This window comes from Lepisosteus oculatus, chromosome 11, assembly GCF_040954835.1.
Source record: "Lepisosteus oculatus isolate fLepOcu1 chromosome 11, fLepOcu1.hap2, whole genome shotgun sequence".
Lineage (NCBI taxonomy): Eukaryota > Metazoa > Chordata > Actinopteri > Semionotiformes > Lepisosteidae > Lepisosteus > Lepisosteus oculatus.
Window position 1 is genome coordinate 10945970 of NC_090706.1, and position 15607 is coordinate 10961576.

Sequence of the window (15607 nt, forward strand, 5' to 3'; positions counted from 1 at the left end):
AAAAACATGACATTCATGTAGATGCTAGAGAGGGTTTCCTGTCTGTGTCTCCATGGAGAGAAAGCTGGGGTATGCGAAAAGACGAATTCCTAATGCAAGAAAATTGTATAGGGCTAATAAATAAACATTATACATTATTATTATAGATGCTAGAGAGGGTTTACTCTTTCCACAAAAGGCACATGAAAGCAAAGAGAGTTAGAAAGCTGCAAAACGCAGCTACAGTACATGATAGAGGCACGTGGAGTAGCTTTGAAAATACTGTATGGCAAGCTCTGGTAGAAGGGCAGATAGATTTTGAGTCTTTGGGAGTTGTCTCCATGAAGTTTGCATGTTCTCCCTCTGTGTTCAGGTCCCCTCCTATCTCCCAGAAACATGCAAAATAGGCCTGGCTAGCTATTTTAAATTATCCCTATGGGACCTCACACCCATCAAGAAGGCTGATAGTCAGCCACATCATTGCCATCAGTCAGATGGTTATTGGTGCCTCTCATGTCTACAATCAATTCAAGTTATGGGACTATAAAGACAGATGACCTATTCTCCTCATAACATTTTTGCACTGTTTATTATTAACCAATTTATTTTCCATCTGAGGACTTGGATGAGCACAGTGCAGACAGTACCAAGGCCCAGGGTCTAAATAACCTCCTGTTTTCCTCTCGCTAAAGGACAGTGATTGAAACTTCAGACACTCTGGGAGCATAAAGCTACCTCTAAGATGAGTCATGGGAATTTGCAACAGTCATCCTAAACGTTTGGAGACCTGGTTGAAAAACAAACAAAAAAAAGCAGCAGCAAAGATTACAGAGGACTGGCTGGGTTAGTGACATGGCAGTTAGGAGATAAGAGTTGCAACACTGTGCTACTTGGTCCCCTGCTCACTACTGCAAAATTACCACAAAAGCTGCAATCTAATCTGCAAGTCAGCGTGACAGAAATTAGAAGAAAGCAGCAACACAAACAAGCAAAATGCAATCAGTTTTAGTCATAAAGATCTTACCTTGACTGCTAAATTGGCAAAATCCTTCTCTACCCAGGTTATTTCTGATTTATCCTGTGGTAAGGTTGGGAGAAGACATGTGTCAATACATCAGACTCCATTATTAGTGATCAGGTCAATAGTGTCAACCACTTTGAAGACACCCATGACTAATTCTACCAGAACTTAACTGCAAAGGTATGTAAAAACTATGTAATAGGTTTTTTTTTTATTTTATGTTAGTTCTATGTAACTTATGCTAGTAGGCCTTACCAACAATTTTAATATGGTCAAAGCTGAATTTTTTAAGGTAAGCTCTTCTAACTTAGATTTGATGGAAATCTAGTGGCGAGATTTAAGAAGGGTAGTGTGAGAATAAAAGTGGGAGACTGTCTTTGGAAATGCAGGAGGTTGCTTTTTACAATAAATTCAAGAAAAAAAAATATTGATGGGGGATTGAAGACTGGAACCAAATTGCAAAATTTTCAATCTGAAAACTTGAGATCTTTTGAAGGTTTTAGCAAGCACCCTTCCCCAAGCAATGAATCATGTATCTTATAAGTAGGAAGTGAGAAAGCCACAGAGCCATCTGCTGTTTCAAAGACTTTTTACAGTTACTCCCAACAACCCCTGCACAGCGTCCTACACAGGAGAGCACTCACTGTACAGCAGGGGGCTCCACACACTGGAGGACTCTCCCACTGTACAGCGGGGGGCTCCACACACTGGAGGACTCTCTCACTGTACAGCGGGGGGGTCCACACACTGGAGGACTCTCTCACTGTACAGCGGGGGGCTCCACACACTGGAGGACTCTCCCACTGTACAGCGGGGGGGTCCACACACTGGAGGACTCTCTCACTGTACAGCAGGGGGCTCCACACACTGGAGGACTCTCTCACTGTACAGCGGGGGGCTCCACACACTGTGGGACTCTCTCACTGTACAGCGGGGGGGGTCCACACACTGGAGGACTCTCTCACTGTACAGCGGGGGGCTCCACACACTGGAGGACTCTCCCACTGTACAGCGGGGGGGTCCACACACTGGAGGACTCTCTCACTGTACAGCGGGGGGCTCCACACACTGGAGGACTCTCTCACTGTACAGCGGGGGGCTCCACACACTGTGGGACTCTCTCACTGTACAGCGGGGGGGGTCCACACACTGGAGGACTCTCCCACTGTACAGCGGGGGGGTCCACACACTGGAGGACTCTCTCACTGTACAGCGGGGGGCTCCACACACTGGAGGACTCTCTCACTGTACAGCGGGGGGCTCCACACACTGGAGGACTCTCTCACTGTACAGCGGGGGGGTCCACACACTGTGGGACTCTCTCACTGTACAGCGGGGGGGGTCCACACACTGGAGGACTCTCTCACTGTACAGCGGGGGGGGTCCACACACTGGAGGACTCTCTCACTGTACAGCAGGGGGCTCCACACACTGGAGGACTCTCTCACTGTACAGCGGGGGGCTCCACACACTGGAGGACTCTCTCACTGTACAGCGGGGGGCTCCACACACTGGAGGACTCTCTCACTGTACAGCGGGGGGCTCCACACACTGGAGGACTCTCTCACTGTACAGCGGGGGGCTCCACACACTGGAGGACTCTCTCACTGTACAGCAGGGGGCTCCACACACTGGAGGACTCTCTCACTGTACAGCGGGGGGCTCCACACACTGGAGGACTCTCTCACAGTACAGTGGGGGGCTCCACACACTGGAGGACTCTCTCACTGTACAGTGGGGGGGCTCCACACACAAGAAGACTCACATCAGTGTCCTGCTTGCCAGAGCACATACTTTAATCAAAATTAAAAAACGTCAAGCCATCAAACAAGAGAAAATATTCAATCATTTCAGGTGATTTGGCCCTCAATTTACATTTTCCAAATTCCTTTGCCGTGGGAAGTCCATCTGTCACTTAACCAAGTCCAGTGAGACAAGGGTGTGAACCAAGGTGCCAACAGGCTGATGGGTGACTCCTATGATAGATCGGCTGGTGTCGTGCACAGTATTTAAATAGCAGCACAATGCTCAACCAGCATTTAACAGAACTTTCCTAACATGCTCTTTGAAGGAGGTCTGCCTAAGCAGCCGGCAATGAAGAGTAATTTTACTACAGTGTACCGCTGCTCGACCACTGCTACATTCAAGGTACTCAAAGCAAACACAAAGCACTAAAACTGAAAGTAGGAAGTGAAAGCCACTGCACTGCTGATATCAAATGCACAGCGCCTTCATTAATCTACCTGAGTGGAAAAAAAAACCTTCATTGTGTTTGTATAATGGTTTGCTTTGTTTAGCTGCTATGGCAACCAAATATGTTAGCTCTGTGCATTTAAGGGTGTACTCACAGTGGGGTTGTTTGGTCTGAAACATACGCTAGCTGACCGTATTCATGTCCCAAAGAGTTGACTGGGAGGAGAACTGGGGTTCTCTAGATTTGTTCTTTTCAAGTTTACACAAATAAATGTTTTGTTTCATTTGTTTAGAAGTGTATTGCTCAGATTGTTCTCCGTAAGATCCTTACCCAGCTGAGCAATGAAAAAAGCCCCTATGTTAAAAGGCCTGAAATATTCAGTATTATTGTCTGGTTAAGGCAGGTAAACTGTCAGTTAGGATAAGTGCTGGACCTCTGTGTTGTGGTGGGATCACAAATGAAGTGTCCACTTTTCCCTGAACCATGTCTGTCCTCTGTGCCACAACCAACAGCCTAAGGTCATTGGTGTCATGTCCTATACAAAGCACAAGACAAGTCTTTTTGCCAGAAAGTGCTGATTCTGATTCTACTGCCTTTTCGTACTTTTTGAATAATTAAAAAAAAGAAGTGCAAGGTAAGAGAAAAAAGACATTTCCTTGGATGAAACTAACAGCAGCCAATACTGGGGCTTCACACTGACTGGTAGACTCCATTACTTTATTTATAAATGGAACAACATTTCAGTGTCAATATAAAGCAGACAGTACTGCAACTGTTAATCTTTCACGCAAAATGTAAAACAAAGCAGCTGTGAAACTGATCTTTTAAAAGATGATAATTACTGTATGTACCTTATTCTCATTGTAACTCTATAGAGTCTCTGACCTCACAGCAGCACAAGAGGGAGGGTTACCATTTAACAGAAGCAATCAAAAAGGAAAACCAAATAAACCAAAAACTGAAAACATCTACCGAGAGGCATTAAAATGACATGTTTCAGTGCATTTCTAATGCCTCTTAGTACAGTATATAAAGATTCTGTGGTATGTGTAATATAAAGGATAGTGTTTTAATGACAAATTAGAGGTCTTTTAGAAGGTACAGTACATAGGTGCTTGAAAGAAAAAAGCGTTTATCAAATTTCACTTCACAGAAACAAATAAATGCCTCATGCGTGTGGAAACACCTTTTGTATGATTCAGTGGCATTATTTGGGTTACTCTGTAAGCTCTGGACAGTTTATAAAGAATGCATAAATTATATACATTTACTGTAAGTAACAGATTGGAGTAAATTAATAAAACACAGAGCTGTTTCTGTTAAACTCCTTTTGCTGCATTCCTGACTTATTTTCAGCAGTTTGTGAAAAATGTATAGTATACTCGCTCTTAGACAAGCACTTAAGCATTGTTTAAGGATACGATTCAACAAAATTGCATTTCATCCGATTTCGCTACTTCGCTACAGAAATTGTCTCTTCATACGGTTTGAGAAGGAATGAAATTAAGTTCTTGTACTTGATCCATAAGGCATACTTTTCTTATGATGCTCATTCAAACTCTTAGGTTTTATGGGCAAATAGTTGGAAAACAAATTTGTCTGCCTAACCTTTGTGGTCGGAAAATAAGGGAGCACATTTTAATTGGCCTTCCAGCAAGTTCATTTTTTGTATGCTAAAACTGAAGCATAGACTCTACCAGGCTTACATTAATGTATACATTAATATATAGTGATATTCCAATTTTACATGCTTAATCTTGGGAACTGGCTTATTCACACTTTTAACCCTTCTGTTGCTCTGTTTTTGACCTTTTTAAATATTACTCTTTTATTCAAATTTAACTTGTATCTTTTTTACTTTTCCTGTTCCACTCTGTTATTCGTATAGAGCAGATACTGTAGTGCTTTTGGGAGAAAGATTTGAAAACTTGCACAGATCCAAAATATGACTAATGACCGAACGCACAGAACATGCTTGAGGAAACCAAGATGAGGTTTCCTACATAATATTGTAATTTAAAATGAAAGTTCATGCACTCTTCATTTTATATTGTAGGGTTTAAGAAAAAACAGCTAATTTGACATTAAGCATTTAATTATTCGATAATTAAACAGTGTGCAAAACAAACAAAAATGATGGATGCATCCAAGCACAGAGGAATGTTGAAACATAAGTCAAACTATGTAATTTTCCATGTCATCTTGGATTCAGGTACACGTGCTGCTCAGCTTTTACGGAGATACTTCACAGGTTAACCACAAAACCTCTCTCCTCTGCACCTTGCGTTCTCACGAAACCTCACTGCAGCTCCTACACTTGAACGAAGCTATGAGAAACCCCACAAAGAGAGACACTTGCCTGGTGATCGCGGTGTTTGGTACGGAATAATAGCCTCCACATTTCAGACACAACTGGCTGGGCACTTCCATGTCATCTTCAGCCTGCCTAACTGCCCTTTATCATTGTCAGGGAATGACGGTCACTAGCCGGCACCAGCACTCTTGCAAAAACACACACCAGTACATATGCACAAAAATGGAGAGATAAACAAATGTATGCAAATAGATTTCTCACAAACAGCTAGCCCTTCTCTGTTTGGGGGGTGCTGTTGAGAAACTGGAGGAAACAGTGTAACTTCCTAAGGAAACCACATTTTAGTCACTGCTTACTCACAAAAAAAACTTACCAATCTGACCAACCCAAGGCAGGGTGGTGAATTCACTGTCACAAAACAGAATTTGTCTTAAGTATGTTACTCAGCTGGACGACATTATTATGGCAGCATCATTAACTGTTCAAACCCAATATTTAGTTCTTCATTGATTCTACTGAACTGCAAAAAGGAATGGTACATTGAACAATGACTTTTTTCAAAATCAATGCAAAATTCAAGATGTTTCTTGAAGCATATCTGTATAATGTGTACTGATTGTTAAATATCATCATAGAAAGTCTTTTGCAGAACAGTAATTATTAAATTCCACAAAACGTTTTTTTAAAGAATCCCTTTGCGCAATTCTTTTATCTTTATATATTTAAATCTATCTGCTAATCGCAACAGTTATTATTTCAAGAATGTAAAATATGAGCAAGCTATTCAATTTTGTTTTTTTCTATTTTTTCTATTTAAAACTAAATGGTGCAGGGTTGCATGGAAAGATACAGAAGAGGCTAACCAGGTTTAAAAAAGCAGAAGAGGAAATTTCTACTGACAGAATTTCATTTCTCAACTGAATGTCTTGTAATATAGCGACAGAGACTCACTTCAAAACCAGAAGACTTTCAAAAAGCCTACACTCCACACGGAACAATACCGCTTGCACAATATTTCCTGGACGAGCCATTCATTAAAATTGCTTGGCTTCATAATCAAACATTACAGATTCAAACATTTTACTTAACCAGGAGATTTGCGAGGACATATAGAACAGCCAAAGATGCAAATGTCTTTGCCAGAAAGGAGGGTAAGGATGATTCACACATGTTGTATGGACCGTTTGATCATCACAGATCTCTTAGCGGTCTGGATGCAGTTTAAGATTGTAGCAGAATTGTAATCACCGTTTGAACGAAGGGCGATTGAGTGGAGTGTGAATAGGAGGGAGTTCCCTTTTTTATAAAAAAAACTTCTCTTAAGTAGACTGTTCAAGTGCCGCGCCGCCCCCCCCCCCAAGAATAAATCTCATGTGGGACAAAAAAATGCACTGATTTAAGATCCTTACCTACTGCTCCCTTCATTTCCATGTTATTCTGTCTCAAGTTCTTATCTCCACTGATCATCAGCTGGCCTTCAGTGTGTATATCCACAGTACACTCCTCCTTTATAACACATCGGTCCTTGCGTTCACTCCAAGCATCTTCAAGCCTGGTGCTGTACCTTGTATGATTTATAAATAGCCATCATCATCAATAACCACGTATCCAATTCAAAATCACAGAGTCCTGTCCTGTAAAGCACTGGGCACAAGGCAGGGTACCCCCTGGACAGGACATCAGGCCATCACAGCGTACACACAGACAAACAGACTTGCACACACTCACAGCAGGGCCAGTTTTACAGAAGCCAATTAACCTAAGAGTACGTCTTTGGACTGTTGGAGGATACCAGGGCAGCCGGAGGAAACCCACGCGAACACAGGGAGATCGTACAAAAATGCCATGCAGATAGAAACCCAGCAAATTGCACCCAGGGCCCCAGCGCAGCGAGGAAGACATGTTCACCACTGCATCCCTGGGCCACCCCTGATTTACAAATATCTTACTAAATTGAGCTGCACAACTGTTTGACCATAAATGTATTCCAAAAAAACAATTTTTACTCCCCCTCCCCGCCAACTTAAACGTTGCATAGCAATCTGACCTCCACAGTCTAGGGTTAAACCACAATAAAACTTAAAATACACTTCAGCGGTGAGCTTCTGAGAAGGGCCTGCAGCTGGTTAACTCAGAGCTACAGGGAGCGTTTGTTGAAATAGCAGCAGGATTCTGAAAACTTCACCAAGGTCTGAACTGAAAGTGAGAAGTTAAGGGGAACTGCAGTCCCAGTGTCTCAGACCAGTCATTCAATCTCGGTAACAAAATAGATTCATTGGTTGTACAGAAAAATTTGACAAATTTTGAATTAAGCAAAAAATTGCGAACTTTTGACAAGGAGCTCTGAGGTTGGAATTCTTCTCGCAAATCCCCGGTCCCGCCACCGACTAGAGCGAGAATTCACGGGAATTGTGACATGATGCAGCCCTTCCTGCTCACTAGTCCCTGCAATGACTAATGTGATGTACTAGTGAATAAGTACAGGTTGTGCAGGACACATTTCACCACAGAAATGTACCAACGTGATCTGCGTGCAGAGTTAACAAGTAAGCTGGATTTGTCGGCAAAACTGTCTCAAAGTCAAGAGCAAGATTTAAATTGGATTAAAACCGATGGATCCGCAAGCTGGCTTTGGTTGCAAAGTAATAAGGCCTCTTCACCTCACCAGAAGTTTTGTTGCGTTGTTCTGAATTGCAGAATATGGCATTGTGCGTACCTGGAAATTTCGTCTTTATTGGGATGTAAATTGGAGATTTTACATGTTCCTGTGTATATTTCATTTTATTGTGGTTTGAAATGCAGTCCTCAAAGCCGATTCTTTCTATCCCCAAAATATAAAAATAGCGTTGCAGCTCCCCTTGAAATTACACAACTGGCCTGCCAATCTCTTAACCAATTATAAAAAACTGTAGCAAATTTATTCTCACTGATTGAAAAGAGAGATGAATGAGTCAGCCCAGCCTGTTGTTAGATTTGACACTTATTTGAAAAAAGTGAGGCATCTGTACAGTGAGCCAGACAGGACAAAAAGCTTTGAGAGGAGCAGATGGGCAGCACTGTCTGAGAAACACAACAGCTTTAAAGCTTCAGAACCTCTTCAGGATGGCTCTGGCGGGACATCTGATACTAAAATATTACATTTTCAAACAGATATTAAGAACACAACAACTGAAAAATAAGGAATATAAGGAACTTTGCAGACCGTCAGGGACTTAATATGTATGGTGAGGGCGAAACTTTCCAGGATTTATTAGTTTTGATTAGTAATTTATTATTAGGATTTATTCAGGTAATTCCTTTTGGAAGCAAACACAGACGTTCACATAAAGCGAACTGCAGTGCACCAAGCTTAACATGCAGACTCTAAGTTTCCATACAGCAGAGTGCGCCAAGTCCTACCTGACTTTGGAATGCAGTAATAATGTTGATCGGAGGAAAAGGAGAGGAAGAAAAAAAGCTGATTTATGCAGCTCTTATCTTACGCATCAAAAAACTGTATCGGCTAACCAGTAAGGTCAGGTCAGATCCAACTTGTTAATCTGAGCCTCAGTTCTCTCGCCAGATGTATCCTAAAGACTTCCCCTCCCTCTACTTACCATTAAAAGGCATTCAAATAATTCTACCAAAAAATATTTTCTGTTTGTAACACAGCAAGAGGTCCTGTTTAATATCATGCTGTTTAGTATTTTATGTGTAAATTTACATAGTTTTAGATAAATTCCTCCCACACAGAATTCACGTCCGTCCGCCGGGAATAAGGCAGTGTGTTCGAATTTCTCAGATGGATGAACTAAAGTAAATCCTCTGAATTGTGTAAAATTGTCTCTTCATTTCATAACCTACAAGCCAAGCTGTCACGTTTTGTGAGGCAGTGGTTTCAGCGCTGTATTCCTCGAATGTGTGTGTATATTGTGAGCAGACACTGCCCAGCAAGTGTCATTTTGCCAGGAGGTGTTACACACATGCTTCAGCCCCAGATGGGTAGGCTGGGTTCAAGTTGAACAGAACTCTCGCTAGTTTGCCATGTAACACTGACCCCTGTGGTTTCTAAGCATTGGAGCCAGCAGTGGTATCACTTTCAGCTGCTTCACACTTGCATTTAACAATACAACAATAAAAACTGCATTGCACAGAGTCATAGCACACAGAGCCCTGCATCATAATCATCACCGTCGCCCTTGTCATGACAGTCATGACTACAACGACTACATTACCACAGGTCTGCTCCATAATCATTCACAAAAAATTTAGTAAATGTCTACAAAAGATGCATGGAAACTGTATCCAAATTCACCCATTAGCAGTATGAGCTGTAATTGTCTGTATTCACCGAGGTGAGGGCCCTTTAGTTAGAGACATGCCATGGAAATTACCAGGATATCTTCAACAATGCAACATGAACCTAACACACGTCCAGATGCAACTTAAGCACAGGTCACATGAGAAACTGTTCCATATCGGATGATGCACCTGAAAACAAGGAGTGTTCAAGTTTTAGCACATTGCACACAGGCATCGTTGACCATGAAGGACAGGGCAGGCACTTGGAATGGATATGACAGTGCAAACAGAAGTAATTGTTTTTTTAAGGGATATTGTGAATAGAATTGTCAATACAAAAAAAATGTAAAACCCATTAAGTTTTTAAAATGGAAAAAACAAGGTCTTTCAGTCCTTCAGTGTCTTCTTCCTCTTTGCTCTGATGGTTTCCGGACCTCTGTGATGAGATAAAAACCAGTGCTCTAGGTCCCAGCTACTGGTAATTAGAAATACTTTGGCAATACAAAGCGAATGGTGTTATCCCCATTTCTTTTGAATCTTTCCACATCATATGTGTACATTAACATGCATTTCAGTGTTCAGCATGTGTAAACTTACACATTTGTATTTGCATGTATGCGCATGCATATCTAAGGCTGTCAGATGCAGAGTTTTCATGGCTTGAGAATATGGAGTTTCATTACATGCCCTTCATTTTTGGCTTTTTGCACATGCTGCCCATGATATAAATTCTGTAAGGAACAGCTGGCATCAACCAATATACAGTACATCCAAAACCAAAATTATTTTATTCCTTTAGTTGTCACTCACTGAAATGGAATCTACATGGAAATAATAACTGTAGACTCCTACGGATGACACATGATTGAGTCCATGTTGTGAAAATCATAATTGCACATTGGCCCACAAAAGATAATGACACCCTATGGTGAACATGTCTCAAGAGCCTAGTGGAGCAGACAGATACAGATTAACCAGGTACTTATTTCCCTTGATCACCTGTCTGTAAATATTAAACAGTAAAGGCTAGCCTAGCAAAGCACCTGTGTTTTACGTCAGTACTCTCTAAGTACAAAGTACACAAGTCAGCCCGCTTATACAGTATGTTAACTCACACACGATATACTGTATGTTTTCCCTACAAGTTCTGCTATGAAACCTGTATAACAATGTTCAATTTAATGTTGCACTGATAAAAAAGTAAAACAAAGTTTTACTAAGTGAAACGTGTTATTTCCAACCCAAGAACTTGGATGAGTATTTTATTTATTCAAAATATCAAATAACCACTGAGTAACATAATAAATGACCTACAGTATAAGATCAGAATCCAGAATACTGTCAGTGCTCATGGTTTCCCCAGTTCAGCCTACCCAAAGTCTTTTGCCAGCCAAACAGGAGATTTCAATAAGCGTTTACTCCTTCTTACAGAAATCTGACTGTGTAAAAGAAGGGTCCCAGCTGTGTTTGAAAGCTGTGTAATGTCTAGTGTTGGCCACTAAGTGGAGCTACAGGCCCATCCTCCACCTGATTCAGCTCTAGCAAGTACAGTCAAGTTCCAAATGCTGTGTGCTTGGAGTAAAATAGGCCAAAAAGAGGTAACAAGGGCCTGCCTCCTGAGCTCCTTTCAAACAGTTTCTTGTATTACAACAAGAGCAAGAACTGAAACAGGACACCTTGTTTTGTGTTAACGCCAGACACAAGGACTTTGTGGAATTACAAGCTCTCATTATTACCAACAACTGTAGCATGATCGAGATGGGATGCATTTCTCTGTCCCCTAGGCATTTTACTTACTTTGAGGGATATTCCCTTGTAATAAAAAGCCCTCTTCTTAAATATAAAGACCGAAACCAACGGGATTAATAGAGAGAAAAAAATCACCATTAAATAAATATCCATCCATTCATACATTTTTTAACCACTTTATCCAATACAGGGTCGCAGGGGAGACGGAGCCAGCAAGCAATGGGAGCAAGACAGGATACACCCTGGATGGGACACCAGTCCACTGCAGGGCAAACACAGAGGCAGAAGCCTGATGCTGCACCTTGTATGATTTATTAATAACCATCACCATCAATAACCGCTTATCCAATTCAGGGTCAGAGAGGCCCAGTGCCCGTCCCGGAAAGGCAGGGTTCAACCTGGATGGGACACCAGGCCATCACACAGACAAATATAGACAAGCAAATACTCACACCAATGCCAGTTTGACAGAAGTCAGTTAACCTACTACTAAGTCTTTGAACTGTGGGAGGAAAACCGAGCACCCAGAGGAAACCTACGGAAACATGGGCAGAACATACCAACTCCAAGCAGACAGCACCAAAGGAATTGAACCCAGAACCCCAGGTGCTGCAAAGACACTGCGACACCATGGTTCCCTACAGAATGAATATGCAATGCTTCAGGGTGCATCTTCTCGGATGCTGAGGAAAAATGATTTTTTATAATTTTTTCAAGGGAAATTTCCAGCCACTTCAAACACTGTATTTGATCAGTTTGGTTACAGAGACCTCTTAACACCTCTGGATGTACAATTACACAAGGCCCTCTTATCAGTCACAGAAGAGCAGCCAGCATAACAAACTCCCACCTTGTACAGCCTCTGCTCCCTGATTCAATTCACAGTCACCGATCACACTGAAGCAGGGCTGCAGCGAGACAGGAAAGTCAAACTGAGCACAACTCAGAACAGGGCAGTTACATTACAGGCGTATCTGCAGATATTGTCCTGATCATTTTATTGGAAAACCACCTCAAATCTTTGTGAATCTCTGTGGATGACACAATAACCAGGAAGTCCAATATTCTTTCTTCTTTTCAGATCAATCAGAACAAAGAGGCTGGCGCCCATAATTAGGGTAATGGATTTAGTGTATCAAAAAATACCACCAGAGTGAAAAATGCAGTTTCTTTCCAGAGAAAGCATGTGGCATTCTGCAGATAGCAATAGGGAATGAGGTCATAGGGAGCAGTAATAGTGCTTGCCTAGTGCATTTCATTTACTGCAGTATGATGCTGCATGTCACAGCAGAAGGAATATAGAAAGTAGAATACAATTTCCTTGAAAATGTACATGCCTCTCTCCTGATTGAATAAATCCCATTAATACGGCTATCGCTCTCTCCATAAGAGTCTCCAGACCAGTGGAAAACTGGCACACCCTTTCTTAACACAGGCCACAAAGAGAAAGAGGTTGCAGGGTGAAAAAAGAGACTAATATGTTGTGCAGAATACTGGGAGAGTGACATCTCAAAAGATACCACAGACATTGCACTGAGAAAGGAGAATGCAACACCTGACTTCTGGCCATTTCAAAGTCATTACAAACAGAGCTTTGAAACACGACAAAGCAATCCTAATATTAATGCTAATGAGGAAAAGGAATGAACGTGTCAATATGTAATGTTTTATCACATACTGCGCAGTAACCTCTTTAAGGTTAGAAAGAAATACAGGTAAAAAAAAACACACAGCTTCCATTAAGTCTCTTTGTAGTTCCTTCAGCACTGTACACACTTTCGTCTAATCATCCCCCTGGCAGAAACCAGGGTGGCTTCAGAACAAGCTTTGATAGAAAAGTGCTTTCAAATAATGGGAGATAAATGGAAAAAAGAAAGAAACAGAGTCACAAATGCAGCAGAGAAAAAGATTGAACGCATCCCTCCATCTTCTTTTATGAATCCACAGGGGACTGATTGAGTTTTTTTTTGTCAGAATACAATGAAAGGGAAACAAGTGTAGGAAGATAGGACTGTATTCACGAAACCAAAACCTTAATTGCAAGGGACTGAAAGGGATTGTCTCTAGACATGAACTGCATTAAATCTTCAGATGACTAAATTGCATTATTTTACCTTTTTTTAAAAAAGAGAAAAGCTCTTCTGGCCGAGGCATGTCTGAATGAAGTGATAAATGAATGGAGCCCATTGAAACATGACTCCATTGAAAAAGAGCTCTCTCACAGACCTCCCCCATCCTCGGGTTGTCATGGCAACCAAGGTAACTAAGCACCAGGCAGGACCACTAGTCCTTGTAACATCACAACCCCACAGTCGGGAGGAGTGAGGGGGTACAGTACGACTGGGGTTATACAAGGCAATGCGGCTCTGCACTGTAGCCGCACGAGACCACAAGCATTCTCAAGAAATCTGAAGTTCAAGCTCTAGAATGAAAATACATTCAAATTCCAATTTATGGTTTCATTGGTATTGCACCTTTTGCTATTACAATCTTACTTTCAACACTTCTGAAACCTAGTTTAAGAAGCAAATAAACCCCACATTAGTCAAAATTTCATTTCTTACAGCACTTGAACACCCAATTTTTCAATACAGCACTTGGAAAATAGCCTTACACAACTTAAACTAAGTGTCTTAGAAACAGGAAAGGGTCCTTTTTTAAAAGGACAACCAAAATCATTTCCGGAATCTCTGTTCCTCTAGTGTCTGACACATATTTGTCCACGGACAGCTGGACCTTTCGACAAGATTACAGTACCTCTCGCCTGGTAACAGCTCTGCGGTGTGTGTATGGATGGAGTGTGCGTGGAGTTAAAAAGTTAAAGGCCGTTTCTGGTGGGCTGTAGGGCGCTGATGTGTGGGGGCTGGGCTGCCGACAGCCTCAAGCTGTTTGTGTAAAATGGCTCCCCTTTCAACACTGCTGGACAGCCACTGCCCACTCGCCCTTGGGCAGAATCACAGGGCTCAGGCTTCAGAGCCTCCCACAGGCCCCCGCCCCCCCTCCGCTGCCAGCACACAGCTGCAATTAAAACACCCTCAGCCGACCCCACAAGACAGGAGACGACCCTGGATCAGTCCTTTAACTCTTCGGCTCCTTCCTGCCTCTCTCCCAACTGCTCTCCGGGCTCGCGCAGGCTCCCTGGGCTCTGCCATGTTCTTAAACCAGATCCGTAAAAACATTGTTACAAATAAAAAGGAAGACAAGCTAAAGCCATATTGTTAGACTCATCACTGAAGGCTTATTAGGATGACAGCCAACTCTCAGGGAAAAAAAAAAAAGACATTAGCTGTGAATAAATTGCTCTGTTTCGCACAAAGTGTGCATTAAAAAATTGCCGTAGTTAGGGATGCCGACATGGAAGAACAATTTTTAAAACACAGCAGGGTGTTACAATGATAATGGTGCTTCCATTAGCACAAAACCCCTCAGTTCCAGGAAAAGTATGGCAAATGAGTGGCTCATTTAGCCATGCACATAAAAAGTCCAACTGTGGAGACGCAGTCCTAATATTATGCAATTCCATTAATAGAATGTATCCCATGTAAACCTACTGTATACTCACATCACACATGGATAAAATGGTGAATCTGTGTTGTGTCTTCAGTACATTTAAAAAAAACCCTCAGATCATTTGCCAAAAACTACATCTTCATTCCTGGGACACAACATGTATCCTGTGCCAGAACCCGGCGCACAGCCGTCTGGGCTCCGGAACAGCCAGACAACTGAAAAGGGCTGAAAGGAATGAGGAATTCGAGGGGGGGGGAAGATGTATTAACCCACCACTGTTCAGCTACAACTCCTAAGTCCAAATGTCAAAGATCGCCATGGAAACACCAGCATCAGCCCTCCACCCTTAGTTATTACCTTCGACACAGCTGTGGAACATCACTGGAAGCCAGTAAGATACAGCACGGGGCAGTTTTCAGGGGGACTTCCCAAATACTCCCCCTTTGAACATGTTTTAGATGGTCCAAATTTGTTAAAACTGTAGATATACAGTAACATGTTTCATGTCATTATATGCAGAATTATACAGATAACTTTTTAAGGAAAAATAAATCAGAAC

General features: G+C 42.0%; 1 protein-coding gene and 1 long non-coding RNA gene across 5 annotated transcripts in view; one reads left to right on the forward strand and one right to left on the reverse strand.

The window, feature by feature from the left end:
* Positions 1–15607, reverse strand: part of rps6ka1 (ribosomal protein S6 kinase a, polypeptide 1) — an 88701-nt gene that overhangs the window by 29111 nt on the left and 43983 nt on the right. For 2 of the 4 annotated variants that reach the window (XM_015349092.2, XM_015349091.2), the window contains exon 3: positions 1004–1057. The exons of 1 other annotated variant lie outside the window; for it this stretch is intronic. In XM_015349092.2, the coding sequence (XP_015204578.1) occupies positions 1004–1057 (54 nt within the window). Of the gene's footprint in view, positions 1–1003; positions 1058–5553; positions 5774–15607 lie in introns of those variants that run through there. One more of the 4 variants, XM_006631455.3, reaches the window with a different exon arrangement.
* On the forward strand, positions 805–13638 carry LOC138241801 (uncharacterized). The gene is made up of 2 exons (XR_011191069.1): positions 805–1180; positions 11729–13638. It is a non-coding gene; the product is annotated as an uncharacterized lncRNA (long non-coding RNA).